The sequence below is a fragment of the Mixophyes fleayi genome, chromosome 3 (genome assembly GCF_038048845.1).
Source record: "Mixophyes fleayi isolate aMixFle1 chromosome 3, aMixFle1.hap1, whole genome shotgun sequence".
In the NCBI taxonomy this organism is placed as follows: Eukaryota; Metazoa; Chordata; class Amphibia; order Anura; family Limnodynastidae; genus Mixophyes; species Mixophyes fleayi.
Genome location: NC_134404.1, coordinates 26,456,247 through 26,478,816, shown reverse-complemented (window position 1 = coordinate 26,478,816; position 22,570 = coordinate 26,456,247). Strand labels below are relative to the sequence as shown.

Genomic DNA, 22,570 nt, shown 5'->3' with positions numbered 1-22,570 from the left:
CTATGAATCGCTGGTTAGCCTTGAGTCCCAAAGGTTGAGGCCTCTTGGTGATGTCCTTGAGCTTATCAGTGTCAATTTGAAGTCCGATACTGTAAATAATGTAGTAAAGGCAACTGATTTTCCTCAATATGCATTTTTCAGTTTGCAAAACAGATTGCTAGTTCTGAGATGGGTGAGAACCTCCACTACATGTCACCAATGGGATTGTAGATTTTGAGGATATCAAGAGACATACCACCTCAAACTGGTAAAGGAGGTACCGAAATATTTTGTTGATAATGCTTTGGAAAACTGCAGGGGCATTGCATAGAGTGAGTAAAGAAACCTGGTGATCTGACACTGCTGCAGCGTCAATGCAAGATTTTTATATGCAGGAGATTTGAATTGACCGCCTATAGGTCAGGTGAAACAGCCGAAATACAGAAGTGCCGTGTGTCCACACTGGCATAATCAGAACATTGCTTAAGCAGGAACCCGGTAAGTGGATTATGACACAGCTATATCCAGTGTGCTTGTATCTAGACCATCATTATATGCATTGAACATCACCTCACATTTCCTGTGGATTCCTAACAGACATATGCATTGTGGGAATAAGAAGTTACTCTTCTTACTATTGATTAATTGTGACTAAGGCAGTGGATCCCAAAATTTTTCACTTCAAGGCACCTTTAGGGTCTCTTAATTTTTTCAAGACACCCCTAAGCCAAAATTATTACCAAGTAGTCCCCCGCATTGCTTACCACTGGTCCTGTCTGAGGCACCCCTGTGAGATCACCGAGGCACCCCAGGGAGCCTAGGCGCACAGTTTGGGAACCACTGGACTAAAGAATAACTTTGACTAAAACACAAAAATGACAATCACTTCAAAATGACTTACCCATTTCCTTGTCCATGTTATGAAATATTTCAGCTCTTGCCCTTTCTCCAAACTCTTCAGCATTATTGACAAGAGCGTCTTTCACTGTCTCATATCCGGCTAAAATCACCATCTTTTTCATACCCATCTGAACACTAAATACTGAGCCGTAGGTCTTTGCGAGCTAATATATAATTTAAAAAAATAATAAAATGTGAGTATAAAAAAAAACTTACTATGAGGGGAAAAAAAGTAAAACAGCAACACTTTCCTAAGCTTGTGATATGACCAGTGGTCGCAGTGGAAATTTATAAGTGGCGGTATAGAAAACGTAAGTTAATGGAATTTGATAATTTTACAATGAAAATAGTAGAAGTGGCAGTATGGCATTAGATTCTCTTTACTGATGTACAATGTAGTCAAAACTTATAACATGAAATTATACTCTCTTATGTTTCTGAGGTTCAATTTTTGGACAAAAATAAATCAACTAAGAGTTCAATGTGGCTGGGCTGCTGGACTTTTATAATCGTTCTCAAATCTTATTTAGTAAGTGTTAGATGACACATCCCAATTGGTTTGCAACCAACTTCTCTAATATATTTGCCAACTGTTACTGATTTTAAGGTAGTCTTGAGTTTAAAAATATGTGTTTGTACTTTTTTATCCCTGTTAATGTGCCTGATTTTAATTTTTAACATGATCACTGCATTCATTTTCTTAAACATAGAAATGAAGATTTAGATGGCAGAAAATACCCTACAGGCCTAATTGACCCTCTTTATGGTGATTTGTTTAGATCTAAGAGGCCTATTTGTTAAAATTTAAATTATGGGAGCAAAAATTGATGATTGTATTCTATTATTAGCAGTAAGTACTGGCACTACTTGTTCTGTATAGTGTCTGTATGAGTCATTAAGGAAAGTAAAGCAAAAAAAGGAGTAACTTTGCACTTGGGCAAAACCATGTTGCATTGGAGGGGGAGGTAAACTTAAAATGTGGGATCAGATTTATAGTTGAGATGGGGCATGTCCTAGTTCAACTTTAAATTTCAGTATAAAGATAAAGATATCAAGTAGTTATGTGCTACATGATAAAGCAGACAGTATTTTCCTTATGTGCAAAATAATTAAATAATTTGCACCCCACATGGTTTGTCCATGAGAACATTAGCTCTTTTTTTGCCTTACTTTCCTTAATGACTCAGGCGCTAAGTGTCCAACTCTGGGCATCGGAGAATCAGGTGGGACATAGAAGGACACACCTTTCCATAAGCAGAATGCTCTTGGTAAATTATTTCAAATATTGGCAGGCACAAATAGACTCTACGCTTCCTTTTATTTTTTACATTTTTGTAAACTTCTTTCTGCCATCACAAAGATATGCAATGTAAAAAAAACTAATATAGTTTAATCTGAGATAATATTAGATCTTATTTTATTAGAAAGTAAAGCATATTTTTACGTTTCCTCTACACTTTCTGGGCACCCTCCAGCAACAAATAAACACAGTGAAGGTCATTTACAAACACATCTCTAGTGTGTAGTGATAAGGTGACCAGGAAAAGTTTGTTTGGCTCTCACTGGAAATTGAAGTCAAGTGACAGAATGGCATGTAGGAGCAAAGTTGCCATCTTAAAATCATATTTAGAAATATGTGTTGTGGTCTTCTACAGAAAGAGATGATGCTTATAAATGTTAACTTGTACAGTTTAGTGAGAGAAAGAGGATGGTGATTAGCCTGGAGATGTAGCTAGGGTGGTACTGTTAGGGCTAATGGCTACCTAGATAAACTTATAATAGATCGGAGAGAGGTCTCCTATAGCAGCCACCTTTCCCATAGAACTAGTTGTGCTCAAAGGTACTCTGACGCCCCCAGTACTTCACTCTAGCATAGTAAAAGTTTATCAATGATGACCATAGCACAGAAGTGGAGGCTACCCAGAGGAGACAGATACCATCATCATCATCACCATTTATATAGCGCCACTAATTCCACAGCGCTGTACAGAGAACTCACTCCATCTGTCCCTGCCCCATTGGAGCTTACAGTCTAAATTCCCTAACACACACAGACTAAGGTCAATTTGTTAGCAGCCAATTAACCTAGCAGTATGTTTTTGGAGTGTGGGAGGAAACCCACGCACACTCAGGAAGAACATACAAACTCCTCACAGATAAGGCCATGGTTGGGAATTGAACTCATGACCCCAGTACTGTAAGGCAGAAGTGCTAACCACTTAGCCACCATGCTGCCCATAAGAGAATATCCAAAGGTTGTGGGTCAGTACCGAGCAGGAACAATAGGGACAGGCCAGAGGTCAGGGCTGGTTACAAGCAAGGACAATCCAAATAAACAGGCAGATGTCAGGGGCAATCAGAATTTAAGCAAGGTTCAGAAACAAGCCAAGGGTCACAACAGGAGTCAATAGAAGTCAGCAGAATATCCAGAGGACTGGAGTTGGTCAGCAGTGTGTAGCACACAGGACTCTATAACCGTCAGGGAGGCTAAGCCCTCTCTGTCTTCAATACTAGAATTGCCCAATCAGAAATCAGGCACCCTGGCCCCAGGGATCAGCCACAGGAGGCTGCCTAATTAATTTATACCTATTGCGCATGAGCCTGCTTGTCCACATTTGTGGGACGCAACGTTGTATAACTGAGCGTCCCGACCGTTATCTTGGTGATGGTTGGAATGAAAACGGCAGCAGCCCGAAGTCGGAAACAGTGAGCCGGTACGACATATGCCCCCACCTAGTGTGCAAAACCAAGAGTGTTCCAGTATGGGATTGATTAATTTTTCTTTAAAATACCATGATTATGATTTATATAATTTTTATAAAATTACAATGGCATGGGTGATTGCAGTCTGCTTAGCAAAGCATGTTGTCCGCCTATTCTCAACTCAGAGTGACTCAAAGCACACAAATATCAACAGCGAGTTACAACATAGTATGGTTCCAGGAGGTGTAGGTGGTTTAGTGCTATATATAATATTTATATAAATATTTCTAAAGTGCTTCTGTTATTCAATATTAAATACAATTACATAACTTGCACAACTTGCACAACAAGAGTGATGCAAGCCTGTGTTACGTAATGGAAAACACGAAAACGTTCTGAACTAATTTCAGACTGAAATGTTCTGTCTTCACTTAGTCTACCAGCCTGTATTATGTATATCTACTTATAGTGTAGACATTTTTTGTTTTATTATTACCAATAAATAAGATTGCATCATAGCTATGTTTTTATCATTTGGTGTTTAATACATATTGCCTAATTTAATAGCTTTTTCGTACATACAGCTATTATTTTGTATTTTATTAGGATTTGATTATATGGTGTTTAGGGGTAATTCCATGTATAATATGTGGCCTTGAGTATCCATACTTCTCCTTTCATTATATTTATTTATCATTCTTTTCATCTACCAATTAACTTTAGCTGTGACAGGTCCAGTTTTGCTGTTTTCTGTGTGGGATTTATTTGATTTTCATTGATTCTTGAATATGTATCCTGATACTTGCCTTGGGATATTACCTTTTTTTCATAGCTGCTGATTTTATCCTCTGTTGACTGTTTTATGGCACTGCTATTTTTAATATTCTTTTTTCGCAATTTGCCTGATAGGTTAGTAACCCTGACAAAAAAGAAGTGAAGCCCTAATAGGGCTGAATGATATAAAAACCAGAGACTTTGATTATTTTGTACCAGCACTCCACTCTGTGCAGTGAGTAACAAATTCAGCTCCTCTTTTGGTGAGCTCCTCCCAGAACTTCCTTATATGTTCTCCTGCTTCCTGTTTCTACCTCTTACCTTTGGATCCCAGGCTGTGTAACTGTCTGCTTTGCTTTCAGTTATTAATTTCTGAATTTCTGCTTGTTGTTTCTCCACCTGTTTGACTTTATTGCTGTCCCCTGTGCCCTTACTCTTTCCTTTTCCTTTATTGCCACTCTCCAGTTTATTTCATATCCATTTTCACCTGTTTTCTCATGTACATTGTTTATCTGGCTTTCTACCCCCCTTTTTTAATTTCCTGTTTTGCATTTGTAGATCCTTGTCTCTCTACGCCCCACCCACCCTTGGCATACATCTCACTTCTGGCACTTCAAGCTGTGGCCTTTCGCCATTACCAGGATTAACAGTGGGGATGCGGATCCATCAGTCTCTAGGCCAAATTTTCGCTGGCATCGTGCTGCTACCACAAGGCTCTCCGTCCTCAGTCCTAATGACCCCTCATTGTGGCAGGCTCTTCTGTTCATGCTTTCATTTCCAATGCTTCTGCCTGCACCAAACCCTTAAAGTCACCCACCAAGGCCTCCATGTAATGATTATTTACCCCCCTGATTTTTGCCCCTTCTTTAACACAAATAAACCCCTTTGTGTGCAGCCCACCTTGCATCCTGTTACTACACTGATGTTCTGCCCCAGTTACCACCCCAACCATTTTTCTCCCTAATTTTATCAGCCACCTCACCCTCCAGCTCCCTTCCTGCCCCATACACCAATAACCAATGACATAACCCGCCCAATGTTTTTTTCAATCTCCTTTCCTTCTATCCGATAGTTTCCCTGTCACCCTTATGTTGCGCCCACTCATTCTGCCGGGGCTCCCATTTGTCCACTCCTCGATAATGCACAATAGTAATTCTTCTACCCCACTCAATTCTCCTCCTAACCCACTTTCCACATTTGCCATCACCCATTGCCAATTGCCATCTCCACCTAGTTCAGTGTCCCCCACTTCCCACAGGGTTTGGACACATGGGGATGTCTTGTATCATGTAGGATGTGTTTCTAATGAATGTTTGTCACCTGAAGCAGCTTGTTATGTCTCAGGGGTGTACCGTCAGTCTATGACCCAGTGTAATGGAGGCCTCCATTACAGAGTCACGACTGAGGACCGCGGCCCTGAATTCGTCTCTGCCGGAGGTAGCCAGTGAGTATGGACTGTCTGTATTGAATTCACAAGGGTATGTTGGGTCCGGCACATCTAGTGGTAGGAGAGACTCTTCTGATGATGCCTGTCCTAGTAAATTAGTTAGCTTGCTCAAGTCACACATAAGAGTTAGGCACCAGCAGAGGAGTCAGTCCAGTGACGCTCAGGGTTCAAAGGACCGGGGGAGTTCTGAGGTTCTACTCTGCACATATTGGGGGGTATCAAAAGGAGGGTGAAGAGCAGGATTGCTAGATGGGTCTTCGTGGACATATTCGCCATTACAGAGGATGTACTAAAGACCCTAGCTGAGGAAAGTAGACAGGCAGTATTGGGGAGGCACTATAGTGATTGTTGAGGGTGCTCAAGTTTTTGGCGCAAGCTACCTGGAGACCATGCCTTCAGAATACATGCATTTTTTGTGATACCTACACTTAATACATGATATGTATTGGAAATACAAAGGTATTCATAGGTGGTATGATTATGATTATTGATTTGGCTTTGTGTGACGTCTGTCTGTTGCACTGGAGGCTGCATCTTGGGTGAGACATTTTGCTACATCCTGCTTACTCTGAGCACCTGACTTCATCCACTAATTGGCTCCATCTGCAGACTATTAAAGTCACCTCCTACACTCAGCTAGTTGCCTGTGCAACACTTTCCTAGTTCCTGGTTCCAGCTTACCGCTATTTGCTGTTTATTTGCTGCTTCATTTTGCCTGCAGATTCCAGCTGTTGCCACTCATGTGGACCCAGATCTCTTCAGCCTATCCCTGCCTTGCCTACTGGCTAATTAAAGTAGCAATCTACTGCTATGAGTCTTCCAGCTTCTGGAGTCATCTCTGTGTCTCTGGGTACAGGCTTGTCTCAGGTTCTGAGTCACCCCCGATAATCAGATGCCTGAGTTCTGAGCCTTCCCAGTCCCAGTTTTGGTACTATATTCGTCTGAATTTCTGGATTCTTGGAGGTACTGAGTCTCTGGCTGAGGTTCAGTCCCCCTGTTCCTGCATCCAGGTTCCAGACCACCAGGTCTAGATTCCAGTCATTTATTTCAGTACAGCGTCCAGTCCATCATCCTAAGATCTGGTGTACAGGAATAGAGCACATCCTCCATGAGCAAGACCTTCATCCTGCCTCCTTGTTTTCATTTCATCCCTGCCACATCTAGTACCAAGGGTCCCGAGACGGATCCCAGAAACTCTATTGCCTTGACAATGTGGAAATATGGTTAGACATTACACAGCTTAGCAGGGGTATTGGCGAGGGGTCAGGGGTCAAGAGATTTGTTGGACAAGCAAGACCTAGCATGTCTTTTTGGAACTGATGTTTTTCATTTAATAGTGCCCAGTGCGCATAATGCATTGTCTGTAGGTATAAAACAAGCCTGAATGCGCTGCGGGGGGAAACAGACTGCCAGGAATTGTTCCAGGAATCATCACAGTGTCTCGGACTTCAGGCGGTGCCACTGATTAAGACCATATCCCAGATTGAATGAGAGTTATTGGAGAGAAGGCTTGCCCAGTCAAGGACGTCACTGCCTTTTGCTTGATGGGATTTGTCATGGCTTTCATTTTCCTTTTGGTAAAGCTTTGATGCTTTGGACCCGGGTAATGTAAAGTCGGCCGAAACTCGAGATGTGAAACCATGAAGCATGGGTGGACTTTTCCCCGAGTCTTATTTTTCTGATATTTTTCTATCCACTGTGGGAGTTGTGCCCCAGTAGACCTTGGATGCATTTCGGTTGATACAACACCTGTCATATGCAGTTGGTTGGTCAATCAATGATGGCATTGATACATGACAATCTTCGGTTACTTTGGTCACTGTTTGAATCAGCACTACGTTCGGTCCGCAGTTTCACACTAGGGGCATTTATGGCAAAGGTGGACATCTGCTTTCAGCCTTCTTCCTCTATACCTGGACTCTTCCACTACTTGGGTTTAAAATAGGGGGCAAGTACTATTTTGATAAGTGCCCTCTGATGGACTACTACATGTTCTGTGGAGGCTTTCAGAAATTTAGTTATTTTCTATATTGTGCATTGTAGCGGGGACTTGCCATATGGGGCTAGCACACTTACTTAACAATTTCTTCTTGGTTGGTCCCGCTCTTTTCAACTCAGGTTCTTTTTTTGGTTGCTGGGAGGGCTTGGTGCCCAGGACAAAACAGGGGGCCACATAAAGAGCTTGTCTTATTTATTCATTGAAATAGACACTGTGGTGGGCTTCTGTTGGCTCCCTGTTGACAAGAATAGGAAACTGTATGAATTGTTTGCATAAGTGTCCGTAAGGCCACCCTCAAGCAAGTTCAGTCCCTGTTGGGTTAATTTAATTTCTATTTTATGGTCATCCTAGTCGGCAGTGTTTTTGGCAGGATACTTGAGTTGGCTACGCTGGGGGTCACATGATGGACCTGGCACAAAATTCCACAGATCTGTCCATGCACAGTGCATATGGCGCAGCTTGGAGAGACTGGTTGGCGGCATGGACAAGGATGGCTTTAGAGGTAAACGGCTGCAGCACTGTATGTCTGCCATTATCTAGCACTGCTTTCAATGCAGTAAGTCTAATGTTGCCATGTCTACAGCCTTGGCAGGCATCTCCTTTTACTCCATCTTACGGGGTCATTGTGATGTTACCAAGGGTTTTCTGACTAAAAAAAGCATTGAAAACATGGACTAGGGGTCGGCCTGTAGTGGAGGATATGCGTAGGCCCATTGTTGAGTCCATGCTTGCTGATATGATTGCATTTTTGGAGGGTGTCCCCACCTGCTCCTTTGAAACAGCATTGTTCATGTGGCCTTTGCTATAGCTTTCTTTGGTGCTTTCCATGTGGGCAACCTAGTAGCTTCCTCTAGAAGTTCAGTTACATCTGGGCTATTTAACAAGAATGTGGTATTTCATGTGTTCTTCGGTTAGTTGTATGTACCAAGACTAAGCAGTTGAGTGGGAGGAGATGGGTCCCGTTGTCTGCACATGTTAGTTCTGTGCTATTTGTCCTGTGGCATTGTCTTATACCTATTTGGAATTTCGTCCCCCAAGTGGTCATGTGTGACTGGCGCATGCTAATGTTTTCCCACTTGCAAAGTTCCAGTTTGGCGCAGTTTTTAAAAAGGTCCTGGTAAAACTCTGCTTCAATCCTTTGGGCTTTGTATCCACTCTTTTTATATTGGGGCCACTACGGCCGCTGCAGAGGCGGAATGCTCCGTGAATACTATAAAACAATTAAGAAGGGAGGCAATCCATTTCCTATAGAAAGTATGTATGGCCTCGTAAATGATTTTGCCACTTTCCTGCTCACTGCTTGCATTTTATGCAGGTTTATTTTCTCGCCATGTTAAGTGAGGGCATTACGACATTTGCCTATTTTTTGTTTGTTTTTTTACCCTATACACATGGGGCCTGAATGGCCATTGAGTCCTAATGGGGTTTATTATGGTTTCACCTTCTTAGGGGTTACCAGCCCCACCCCTCTTGTTCCATGTTCCACTTCCACTGCTGCTCCCTCGGCTAGCCTATCTGTTTCCTCTGAGTATGGAATTTATGGTTGTACACAAACTGGCTCTCTCACATACTATGTCCCCCTTCACCAATTAACTCCTTCTGCTGTTTGTAAAGATAGGCAGATAAGCTGGTTTTTTTTGCCTTACTTTCCTTAATGACTCAGGCGCTAAGTGTCCAACTCTGGGCATCGGAGAATCACGTGGAACACATATGGACACACCTTTCCATAAGCAGAATGCTCTTGGTAAATTATTTCAAATATTGGCAGGCACAAATAGACTCTACGCTTCCTTTTATTTTTTACATTTTTGTAAACTTCTTTCTGCCATCACAAAGATATGCAATGTAAAAAAACTAATATAGTTTAATCTGAGATAATATTAGATCTTATTTTATTAGAAAGTAAAGCATATTTTTACGTTTCCTCTACACTTTCTGGGCACCCTCCAGCAACAAATAAACACAGTGAAGGTCATTTACAAACACATCTCTAGTGTGTAGTGATAAGGTGACCAGGAAAAGTTTGTTTGGCTCTCACTGGAAATTGAAGTCAAGTGACAGAATGGCACGTAGGAGCAAAGTTGCCATCTTAAAATCATATTTAGAAATATGTGTTGTGGTCTTCTACAGAAAGAGATGATGCTTATAAATGTTAACTTGTACAGTTTAGTGAGAGAAAGAGGATGGTCATTAGCCTGGAGATGTAGCTAGGGTGGTACTGTTAGGGCTAATGGCTACCTAGATAAACTTATAATAGATCGGAGAGAGGTCTCCTATAGCAGCCACCTTTCCCATAGAACTAGTTGTGCTCAAAGGTACTCTGACGCCCCCAGGACTTCACTCTAGCATAGTAAAAGTTTATCAATGATGACCATAGCACAGAAGTGGAGGCTACCCAGAGGAGACAGATACCATCATCATCATCACCATTTATATAGCGCCACTAATTCCGCAGCGCTGTACAGAGAACTCACTCCATCTGTCCCTGCCCCTTTGGAGCTTACAGTCTAAATTCCCTAACACACACAGACTAAGGTCAATTTGTTAGCAGCCAATTAACCTAGCAGTATGTTTTTGGAGTGTGGGAGGAAACCCACGCACACTCAGGAAGAACATACAAACTCCTCACAGATAAGGCCATGGTTGGGAATTGAACTCATGACCCCAGTACTGTAAGGCAGAAGTGCTAACCACTTAGCCACCATGCTGCCCATAAGAGACTATCCAAAGGTTGTGGGTCAGTACCGAGCAGGAACAATAGGGACAGGCCAGAGGTCAGGGCTGGTTACAAGCAAGGACAATCCAAATAAACAGGCAGATGTCAGGGGCAATCAGAATTTAAGCAAGGTTCAGAAACAAGCCAAGGGTCACAACAGGAGTCAATAGAAGTCAGCAGAATATCCAGAGGACTGGAGTTGGTCAGCAGTGTGTAGCACACAGGACTCTATAACCGTCAGGGAGGCTAAGGCCTCTCTGTCTTCAATACTAGAATTGCCCAATCAGAAATTAGGCACCCTGGCCCCAGGGATCAGCCACAGGAGGCTGCTTAATTAATTTATACCTATTGCGCATGAGCCTGCTTGTCCACATTTGTGGGACGCAACGTTGTATAACTGAGCGTCCCGACCGTTATCTTGGTGATGGTTGGGATGAAAACGGCAGCAGCCCGAAATCGGAAACAGTGAGCCGGTACGACATATGCCCCCACCTAGTGTGCAAAACCAAGAGTGTTCCAGTATGGGATTGATTAATTTTTCTTTAAATTACCATGATTATGATTTATATAATTTTTATACAATTACAATGGCATGGGTGATTGCAGTCTGCTTAGCAAAGCATGTTGTCCGCCTATTCTCAACTCAGAGTGACTCAAAGCACACAAATATCAACAGCGAGTTACAACATAGTATGGTTCCAGGAGGTGTAGGTGGTTTAGTGCTATATATAATATTTATATAAATATTTCTAAAGTGCTTCTGTTATTCAATATTAAATACAATTACATAACTTGCACAACTTGCACAACAAGAATGATGCAAGCCTGTGTTTTACGTAATGGAAAACACGAAAACGTTCTGAACTAATTTCAGACTGAAATGTTCTGTCTTCACTTAGTCTACCAGCCTGTATTATGTATATCTACTTATAGTGTAGACATTTTTTGTTTTATTATTACCAATAAATAAGATTGCATCATAGCTATGTTTTTATCATTTGGTGTTTAATACATATTGCCTAATTTAATAGCTTTTTCGTACATACAGCTATTATTTTGTATTTTATTAGGATTTGATTATATGGTGCTTTGGGGTAATTCCATGTATAATATGTGGCCTTGAGTATCCATACTTCTCCTTTCATTATATTTATTTATCATTCTTTTCATCTACCAATTAACTTTAGCTGTGACAGGTCCAGTTTTGCTGTTTTCTGTGTGGGATTTATTTGATTTTCATTGATTCTTGAATATGTATCCTGATACTTGCCTTGGGATATTAACTTTTTTTCATAGCTGCTGATTTTATCCTCTGTTGACTGTTTTATGGCACTGCTATTTTTAATATTCTTTTTTCGCAATTTGCCTGATAGGTTAGTAACCCTGACAAAAAAGATGTGAAGCCCTAATAGGGCTGAATGATATAAAAACCAGAGACTTTGATTATTTTGTACCAGCACTCCACTCTGTGCAGTGAGTAACAAATTCAGCTCCTCTTTTGGTGAGCTCCTCCCAGAACTTCCTTATATGTTCTCCTGCTTCCTGTTTCTCCCTCTTACCTTTGGATCCCAGGCTGTGTAACTGTCTGCTTTGCTTTCAGTTATTAATTTCTGAATTTCTGCTTGTTGTTTCTCCACCTGTTTGACTTTATTGCTGTCCCCTGTGCCCTTACTCTTTCCTTTTCCTTTATTGCCACTCTCCAGTTTATTTCATATCCATTTTCACCTGTTTTCTCATGTACATTGTTTATCTGGCTTTCTACCCCCCTTTTTTAATTTCCTGTTTTGCATTTGTAGATCCTTGTCTCTCTACGCCCCACCCACCCTTGGCATACATCTCACTTCTGGCACTTCAAGCTGTGGCCTTTCGCCATTACCAGGATTAACAGTGGGGATGCGGATCCATCAGTCTCTAGGCCAAATTTTCGCTGGCCTCGTGCTGCTACCACAAGGCTCTCCGTCCTCAGTCCTACTGACCCCTCATTGTGGCAGGCTCTTCTGTTCATGCTTTCATTTCCAATGCTTCTGCCTGCACCAAACCCTTAAAGTCACCCACCAAGGCCTCCATGTAATGATTATTTACCCCCCTGATTTTTGCCCCTTCTTTAACACAAATAAACCCCTTTGTGTGCAGCCCATCTTGCATCCTGTTACTACAGTGATGTTCTGCCCCAGTTACCACCCCAACCATTTTTCTCCCTAATTTTATCAGCCACCTCACCCTCCAGCTCCCTTCCTGCCCCATACACCAATAACCAATGACATAACCTGCCCAATGTTTTTTTCAATCTCCTTTCCTTCTATCCGATAGTTTCCCTGTCACCCTTATGTTGCGCCCACTCATTCTGCCGGGGCTCCCATTTGTCCACTCCTCGATAATGCACAATAGTAATTCTTCTACCCCACTCAATTCTCCTCCTAACCCACTTTCCACATTTGCCATCACCCATTGCCAATTGCCATCTCCACCTAGTTCAGTGTCCCCCACTTCCCACAGGGCTTGGACACATGGGGATGTCTTGCATCATGTAGGATGTGTTTCTAATGAATGTTTGTCACCTGAAGCAGCTTGTTATGTCTCAGGGGTGTACCGTCAGTCTATGACCCAGTGTAATGGAGGCCTCCATTACTGAGTCACGACTGAGGACCGCGGCCCTGAATTCGTCTCTGCCGGAGGTAGCCAGTGAGTATGGACTGTCTGTATTGAATTCACAAGGGTATGTTGGGTCCGGCACATCTAGTGGTAGGAGGGACTCTTCTGATGATGCCTGTCCTAGTAAATTAGTTAGCTTGCTCAAGTCACACATAAGAGTTAGGCACCAGCAGAGGAGTCAGTCCAGTGACGCTCAGGGTTCAAAGGACCGGGGGAGTTCTGAGGTTCTACTCTGCACATATTGGGGGGTATCAAAAGGAGGGTGAAGAGCAGGATTGCTAGATGGGTCTTTGTGGACATATTCGCCATTACAGAGGATGTACTAAAGACCCTAGCTGAGGAAAGTAGACAGGCAGTATTGGGGAGGCACTATAGTGATTGTTGGCGGTGCTCAAGTTTTTGGCGCAAGCTACCTGGAGACCAGGCCTTCAGAATACATGCATTTTTTGTGATACCTACACTTAATACATGATATGTATTGGAAATACAAAGGTATTCATAGGTGGTATGATTATGATTATTGATTTGGCTTTGTGTGACGTCTGTCTGTTGCACTGGAGGCTGCATCTTGGGTGAGACATTTTGCTACATCCTGCTTATTCTGAGCACCTGACTTCATCCACTAATTGGCTCCATCTGCAGACTATTAAAGTCACCTCCTACACTCAGCTAGTTGCCTGTGCAACACTTTCCTAGTTCCTGGTTCCAGCTTACCGCTATTTGCTGTTTATTTGCTGCTTCATTTTGCCTGCAGATTCCAGCTGTTGCCACTCATGTGGACCCAGATCTCTTCAGCCTATCCCTGCCTTGCCTACTGGCTAATTAAAGTAGCAATCTACTGCTATGAGTCTTCCAGCTTCTGGAGTCATCTCTGTGTCTCTGGGTACAGGCTTGTCTCAGGTTCTGAGTCACCCCCGATAATCAGATGCCTGAGTTCTGAGCCTTCCCAGTCCCAGTTTTGGTACTATATTCGTCTGAATTTCTGGATTCTTGGAGGTACTGAGTCTCTGGCTGAGGTTCAGTCCCCCTGTTCCTGCATCCAGGTTCCAGACCACCAGGTCTAGATTCCAGTCATTTATTTCAGTACAGCGTCCAGTCCATTATCCTAAGATCTGGTGTACAGGAATAGAGCACATCCTCCATGAGCAAGACCTTCATCCTGCCTCCTTGTTTTCATTTCATCCCTGCCACATCTAGTACCAAGGGTCCCGAGACGGATCCCAGAAACTCTATTGCCTTGACAATGTGGAAATATGGTTAGACATTACACAGCTTAGCAGGGGTATTGGCGAGGGGTCAGGGGTCAAGAGATTTGTTGGACAAGCAAGACCTAGCATGTCTTTTTGGAACAGATGTTTTTCATTTAATAGTGCCCAGTGCGCAAAATGCATTGTCTGTAGGTATAAAACAAGCCTGAATGCGCTGCGGGGGGAAACAGACTGCCAGGAATTGTTCCAGGAATCATCACAGTGTCTCGGACTTCAGGCGGTGCCACTGATTAAGACCATATCCCAGATTGAATGAGAGTTATTGGAGAGAAGGCTTGCCCAGTCAAGGACGTCACTGCCTTTTGCTTGATGGGATTTGTCATGGCTTTCATTTTCCTTTTGGTAAAGCTTTGATGCTTTGGACCCGGGTAATGTAAAGTCGGCCGAAACTCGAGATGTGAAACCATGAAGCATGGGTGGACTTTTCCCCGAGTCTTATTTTTCTGATATTTTTCTATCCACTGTGGGAGTTGTGCCCCAGTAGACCTTGGATGCATTTCGGTTGATACAACACCTGTCATATGCAGTTGGTTGGTCAATCAATGATGGCATTGATACATGACAATCTTCGGTTACTTTGGTCACTGTTTGAATCAGCACTACATTCGGTCCGCAGTTTCACACTAGGGGCATTTATGGCAAAGGTGGACATCTGCTTTCAGCCTTCTTCCTCTATACCTGGACTCTTCCACTACTTGGGTTTAAAATAGGGGGCAAGTACTATTTTGATAAGTGCCCTCTGATGGGCTACTCCATGTTCTGTGGAGGCTTTCAGAAATTTAGTTATTTTCTATATTGTGCATTGTAGCGGGGACTTGCCATATGGGGCTAGCACACTTACTTAACAATTTCTTCTTGGTTGGTCCCGCTCTTTTCAACTCAGGTTCTTTTTTTTGGTTGCTGGGAGGGCTTGGTGCCCAGGACGAAACAGGGGGCCACATAAAGAGCTTGTCTTATTTATTCATTGAAATAGACACTGTGGTGGGCTTCTGTTGGCTCCCTCTTGACAAGAATAGGAAACTGTATGAATTGTTTGCATAAGTGTCCGTAAGGCCACCCTCAAGCAAGTTCAGTCCCTGTTGGGTTAATTTAATTTCTATTTTATGGTCATCCTAGTCGGCAGTGTTTTTGGCAGGATACTTGAGTTGGCTACGCTGGGGGTCACATGATGGACCTGGCACAAAATTCCACAGATCTGTCCATGCACAGTGCATATGGCGCAGCTTGGAGAGACTGGTTGGCGGCATGGACAAGGATGGCTTTAGAGGTAAACGGCTGCAGCACTGTATGTCTGCCATTATCTAGCACTGCTTTCAATGCAGTAAGTCTAATGTTGCCATGTCTACAGCCTTGGCAGGCATCTCCTTTTACTCCATCTTACGGGGTCATTGTGATGTTACCAAGGGTTTTCTGACTAAAAAAAGCATTGAAAACATGGACTAGGGGTCGGCCTGTAGTGGAGGATATGCGTAGGCCCATTGTTGAGTCCATGCTTGCTGATATGATTGCATTTTTGGAGGGTGTCCCCACCTGCTCCTTTGAAACAGCATTGTTCATGTGGCCTTTGCTATAGCTTTCTTTGGTGCTTTCCATGTGGGCAACCTAGTAGCTTCCTCTAGAAGTTCAGTTACATCTGGGCTATTTAACAAAAATGTGGTTTTTCATGTGTTCTTCGGTTAGTTGTATGTCCCAAGACTAAGCAGTTGAGTGGGAGGAGATGGGTCCCGTTGTCTGCACATGTTAGTTCTGTGCTATTTGTCCTGTTGCATTGTCTTATACCTATTTGGAATTTCGTCCCCCAAGTGGTCATGTGTGACTGGTGCATGCTAATGTTTTCCCACTTGCAAAGTTCCAGTTTGGCGCAGTTTTTAAAAAGGTCCTGGTAAAACTCTGCTTCAATCCTTTGGGCTTTGTATCCACTCTTTTTATATTGGGGCCACTACGGCCGCTGCAGAGGCGGAATGCTCCGTAAATACTATAAAACAATTAAGAAGGGAGGCACTCCATTTCCTATAGAAAGTATGTATGGCCTCGTAAATGATTTTGCCACTTTCCTGCTCACTGCTTGCATTTTATGCAGGTTTATTTTCTCGCCATGTTGAGTGAGGGCATTACGGCATTTGCCTGTTTTTTGTTTGTTTTTTTACCCTATACACATGGGGCCTGAATGGCCATTGAGTCCTAATGGGGTTTATTATGGTTTCACCTTCTTAGGGGTTACCAGCCCCACCCCTCTTGTTCCATGTTCCACTTCCACTGCTGCTCCCTCGGCTAGCCTATCTGTTTCCTCTGAGTATGGAATTTATGGTTGTACACACACTGGCTCTCTCACATACTATGTCCCCCTTCACCAATTAACTCCTTCTGCTGTTTGTAAAGATAGGCAGATAAGCTGGTTTTGTATTAGAGGTATGCTTTGGCACGAGCTGGAGGTCTACTTAACTTGTTTGATCTCTGGACTGGGGCACCCTGATGCTTTGATTGTCCACTTAGGCGATAATGGACTAGGTAAGCAGAAATCTATGGACCTCACGCTACACATAAAGGAGGTGCTTCTGGGATTTAAGTGCTGCTGGCCTATCTTCTGGTATTTTCGGGCTAACATTATTCACAAGAAACATTGAAGAGTTGCCTATAGGTGGGGGGGCGATGGAGTCTGTGCGTAAGAATGTTAATCAGCAGGTTTCACACATTTTTTTGATGCGGGATGGTGTCTATGTTATTCAATACCTTATATTGCAGAGCGGGGCTGTTCATCTTTATTTATCTGATAGGGTTCATGCTACCAAAGAGGGCATGGTTTTGTTTATTCAGCAATTTATTTAGGTCCTGGTTGAGAGTTTGGTAAAGGCATCAATCATTAGGGCATTTATGACATTGTACACAATATAGTGAGGTTGTAAGGCAGGGATATCCAACTGGTGAACTGTGGACTAGATGTAACCCATCCATGATAATTTCCATAGACTCTATTGATATCTATATTTAGATATATCTATATATTTTTAGTAGTGTTTGGTCAACTTTTAGCATATGAGTAACATATTTTGCTTGCTTCATGTAAATACTTGGACAGCACTAATATAGGTCAAATAGAGACTGTCAACTAGTCAATAGCATTTATATAGGGGTGTACTCATATTAGGAATGAGTAACTCATAGAAGTTATAGTGTGTATATGTGTGTGTGTGTGTAAAATTTATAATATATGAACAGTTTATCACTTTCAAATATATCTATATATTATATATTGTATTACGCAATGGAGGAAATTCAATTATCTGCAATGTTCCTGAGAATGTCATGGCTGTGCATTTTTACCGTAAATACAGTAAAAATATACACTCATTTTTTGCTAGCAGCTCTATGGGTTGCAAGCAAACATCTCCAGAAATTTCACTAAAAATATACGTTCAAAGTGTCTCCGTGACCGTTAATTCAACCTCCCCAAAAGTTTTAAAGAAAAGAGGAAAGTACTTGTGTGCTTTGTTAATGCAAAATCATAATAATTGTTAGGTTATTCTTTTGGGGAACTTTAGCAGAGTTGAGCAACCAGTTGGTCCTTAAATCCCCTGCTTGCCAGATATGCAATACATTCTATTACGACACAAAAAAACTGAGTTTGCTCATTATTGTAGATAAATGCAGGTAATCTTCTGCCCATTTTAAAAACCCATCATTATGTATATTAATTAATTAATTGGTTTTAATTAGTTACTTAGTGTAGGAACTAGTTAAATAATGGATCATCTTGTCACAGTTGACTTTGCTTATATTACAGTGTATGAATTTAAGTAATACACTTATATGTAAGCAATACACTAGTTTTTGTTCAGTGCTTTACCAATGTGGAATTTTAAAACTTTCTAGAATCCGAAATATATTATCTTGATACACATCATTATCTCCTTTATATTCAAATATGTAAATTCACAATTTATTTTAGTTTTTCCATAAATGAATATATGTCTACAAAGTCTCCAGATGGTAGCATTGTATTTCACACGAATATATGTTTTTATGTGTTAAAGAATGGCATTGTCTTACCTCTAAATATGTCAGGTGAGGTTTCTTTAAATTCATGATATGTAAGTTCCCAATCAGCGGCCAACATTTTGGTCCAGGAGGAAAATTTGCTGTTTTATTATTCCAATTGTTAAGAATATATAAAAGAGTCAAAACCAGCACAAAGCATGTAGCTACAAACAGCCATAAATCCATTGTGTGCTCAGCAGTCACAAGAGTAACTGAACCTGGCATCTGAAAAGCAACTATTAGCTTTTTCTAACACTTGTGCTCCACCTTTGTCCCAATGGCACTGTTTGTCTGATACAGATTAACCCAAATAAAAACAAAATTGGGACAATTATAATAGTTACAAACAAATGAAGATTTAAAGGGGAATATATGACCAGAAAACTGTTTTAATAGATATAGGCAAAGTGATGACATTAAACATTTTATTGATAAGGAGCCTTGGGAGGATAATGTTGTCAGTGATGATAAAAAAAAAGTTTGTTTCCTACAATCTACAAAGGATTTGCAGGCCCTTTATTTATAGTAGCATGGGATATACATTTTTTTAATCAATATACATAGCAAAATATAGTTACATTTTGTTTCCTCTGCAGCTCAATGTAGATACAGTATATACAAGCCCATGCTAAGCCAGTATGTCTGTATTTGCAGCAAAGTTCAATCCTTTTAGTATAGATATGAAATAACAATTTTCCAATCAAATATTTTTTTATGGCTGCCCAGGTGTGTGAAATAAAACATTTCATTACCTTGCTTTTTAGCAGTTGATCGCTTACCCCCCTGGAATTAAATGTGATAGATACTTATTTCTTTACTGTGCCACCTATAGGAGTCTCTGCATGATATACAAATTATGCGGTAGCTTCACTATCCACTATCGAATGGTCCCCAATTGGGACTTGAGTGTGATATGACCGATTTTATCCAGATGTCGGGTAATGAGAAAGTCACAAGAAGTAGGTGAGGTAGAGTGCCCAATATGTAATATTTAGCTATTACATAAAACCCATAAAATGGACCAGAGGTGATCGTGGATTCTTACATTATCCAAGTAACAATTTTACCAAAAAATTGATTTCAATAGCTTTTTTGGAAAGCAATATGTATCTGATACAAAGCTTTATTGTCAATAACAAATCAGAGCATTCCTTGATTAGAGATTTATGGATATTTAATTTTATGTATTTAAGTTTTTAATATCAAATCTTCCTTGTAAAATCTCAGGAACTTTGAAATGTATATTTTGTAAGGTTTTACATAAATGTTTTGCACTTCCTATACACAGCATAGTTAGGTAACCTCTTGATGTAAGTAACGCAGGTACTCCTCTCATGTGGGAGTAGCCATTTATAGTTTTATATTATATTTTATTAACTCGTGATTAGGTCCGAACCACAACAGGCAAATTTATTCTTGAGGGCTATCCATTTTTTAGCGCAAGATTCTTTAATTTTGGTGTCTATCTCTAATGCATCAACAGAGGATTGACCTATTGATCTGTGGTCTAACAAATCCACAACTTTCAATTAAACTGTCCTAGAACAATTAATATAATATTGTCATATGTGCTAATCGAATAAGGCTGCATGTGAAAATGCCTTAAGAATCATTAAATATCACTAGAACTTAGGTGAACTTAGTGCTTTATGGGCATTACAATGATGATTTGATTTTTAATAGGGATGGTGACACGCTTTCAATTGATACATTTGTTTCACACTTAAATAATAATGAGTTGTTTGTTGCACATACTTTTAGCACTACTTCTATAAACATTCTCGATCTCACCCGCTCAGTGGAGGGAGATTGGATACAAACATCCACACACAGAATGTGGATGTTAACACACACTTGCAGTATTTTCGTTCTTGGCTTACAAATATCTCCAAAAGACAATTACAATCCTTAATTTTTTTTAAAAAAACAATGATCAAATGTGTTTGAGAAACAAGTTAGCGACTTAATACAAAGAATTAAAGGGGAAATATATTGCAGAGAAATTTTGAAAGTTACCCATGAAGAAGTATCAAAGCTTGATAGAGATGTCCTTTTGGAGGTTAAAAAAGATTAAAAAGCATCCTTTATATCTAAATTCAATAGTGGATCATATAATGTGAAAATAATCAACAAAAATATTATTTCTGTTTTAAAAGTAGACCCGGTTCTGAATACTGTGCTATCAGAACGCTCAAAAGTGATTTTTAATAAAAATCAAAAAACTTTCAAAATCTGTTAGTATCAAGTTTTTGGGTTTTTTTTGCAGAAAATTTAGGATAATAGAAATAATGTAGATTTGCATGACTTATTTTGGTTTCCAGAAAAACCTTTGGGCTATTACTGTTGTGGAGAACTTAATGTAAATGTAAATATTTTAGACATAAAACTTGCACTTAAAATCCAGATAAAATGGTGAAACACATAAGATGAAGCACATAATTAAGTGTGATACAAATTAAATCTACTTGAAAGTGCATTTCATTGCCAATATGTGTGTGGTACTATTCACCCACTGATAACCCGTCTCTTGGAACATCATAGAAACATTGTGAATAAATCACCAATACATAATAAATTATAAATTACTCATTTCATGCAGTAATAGTCATTTGCAACATTAGTAATATGGCTGAAAAACCCGATTTTCAGCAGTCATTACTCCAGTGTCCTAATTCTTGGTTCAAAAATTGGCAAAATAAAACAGCTTTCTCGAAAAACATGTCAGTCTGCTCGTGTTGTGAGAAATGAAGGATGAAGTTTGAGAAACAGAGGCATTTCAAGTCCTGGTTTGGCGGCTTCCTTAAATAGTACATGCCATATACCAGTGTCATTTGCAACAATAAGACGGCAACTAACGGATTATTATAGCCACATTTAATGCTATACATTTTAATTCCTTTGTTTTACAGGCATTATGCCATATTGATTTTTTTTACAGTTGGTTATTACTGTAATAATAGTCTTTAACCTACCTATGACCTTACTTTTTACTTATGACCTACAAAGATTAATGCTAAAGTAGATATATGAGTACATTTATAATAAAGTCGCACTACAGCACATATCTTATGAGGCCTGGGTGGATTGGTTATTCCAGCTGCAGCTGTTAAGTCCACATCCTTCACATACATGTTTACTTTTGCAGGAGACTTGTAAAAAAGAGGAACAGTTCCATTTTTTCCCCCAGATTTTCCCCGCCACAAACCCTGCGAGAGAAGCACAATATTTAAATCAAGAATGTAATATTTTATTAAATGTGACTGTTTTAAAAGGAAGATGCCCTGATTAAAACTGCTGCATTTTCACTGTATCTATATACAAAAATTCAGGATAGACATAGGCCATGCTGTAAACAAAAATCTATTTATTGGTATTGTTCCATGATTGGACGCTGCACTGTGCAAAAGTGTAAACGCCCCAGCAAGCCCAACCTCCTATCACTTTTGTTAAATAAAAGGTTACCATTTTCTCCTGCATCATAGACACATTTATAGCTTATATTAATCATGACAGTGAAAGACATTGGTTCTTTACTACATGTTACAATGTTTGTGTGTTTAAATCTTTTTTTTTGGGGGGTAAATGTAAAACCAAGTACAACTGGAAGGCACAAAATGCATTACAAACATAGGATGAGATTCGATCTATGCCAGCTCAAAATTGATGCTAAAGTCAAATCCTTTTAATGAAAATAGCCCTAAGCGAGACTGACCCAAAGGTATGTGCAAAATGAAATCTCGTTTTTACACTGTTCTTTCAAACGATTCAGACCAGTGCATTTGATCTGCACTTTTCATGTATCTCCTCTGCCATTGGCACATGTCTGCTCCACTGCAGCCACAACTATTTTGCTCCATAAACTGAAACTGTATTTGTGCAAATTGTGCACATTTGGGCTTACAGAACCACCAAAGAGGACTCTGTCCTGCATCATGGACATTAAGGAAAGTAAGGCATTTAAAAGGAGTTAATGTTCTTTGGGGCAAACTATGTTAGAATGCAAGGGGTGCAAATTTGTTTACTAGTTTGCACATAAGTTAAATACTGGCTGCTTTTCCATGTAATACACAAATACTTGTTAGGTTTATTTTTACACT

General features: G+C 40.5%; 1 protein-coding gene across 2 annotated transcripts in view; it reads right to left on the bottom strand.

The window, feature by feature from the left end:
* LOC142143421 (cytochrome P450 2K4-like) overlaps nt 1-18,708 on the bottom strand; it is a 39,979-nt gene extending 21,271 nt beyond the window's left edge. The window contains exons 1-2 of one of the 2 annotated variants that reach the window (XM_075201257.1): nt 18,486-18,708; nt 881-1,043 (exon numbers count right to left, since the gene is read on the bottom strand). In XM_075201257.1, the coding sequence (XP_075057358.1) occupies nt 881-1,043; nt 18,486-18,698 (376 nt within the window). In that variant the 5' untranslated portion in view covers nt 18,699-18,708. The remainder of the gene's footprint in view (nt 1-880; nt 1,044-18,485) is intronic. The other variant, XM_075201258.1, reaches the window with a different exon arrangement.
* Nucleotides 18,709-22,570: the final 3,862 nt, after the last annotated feature.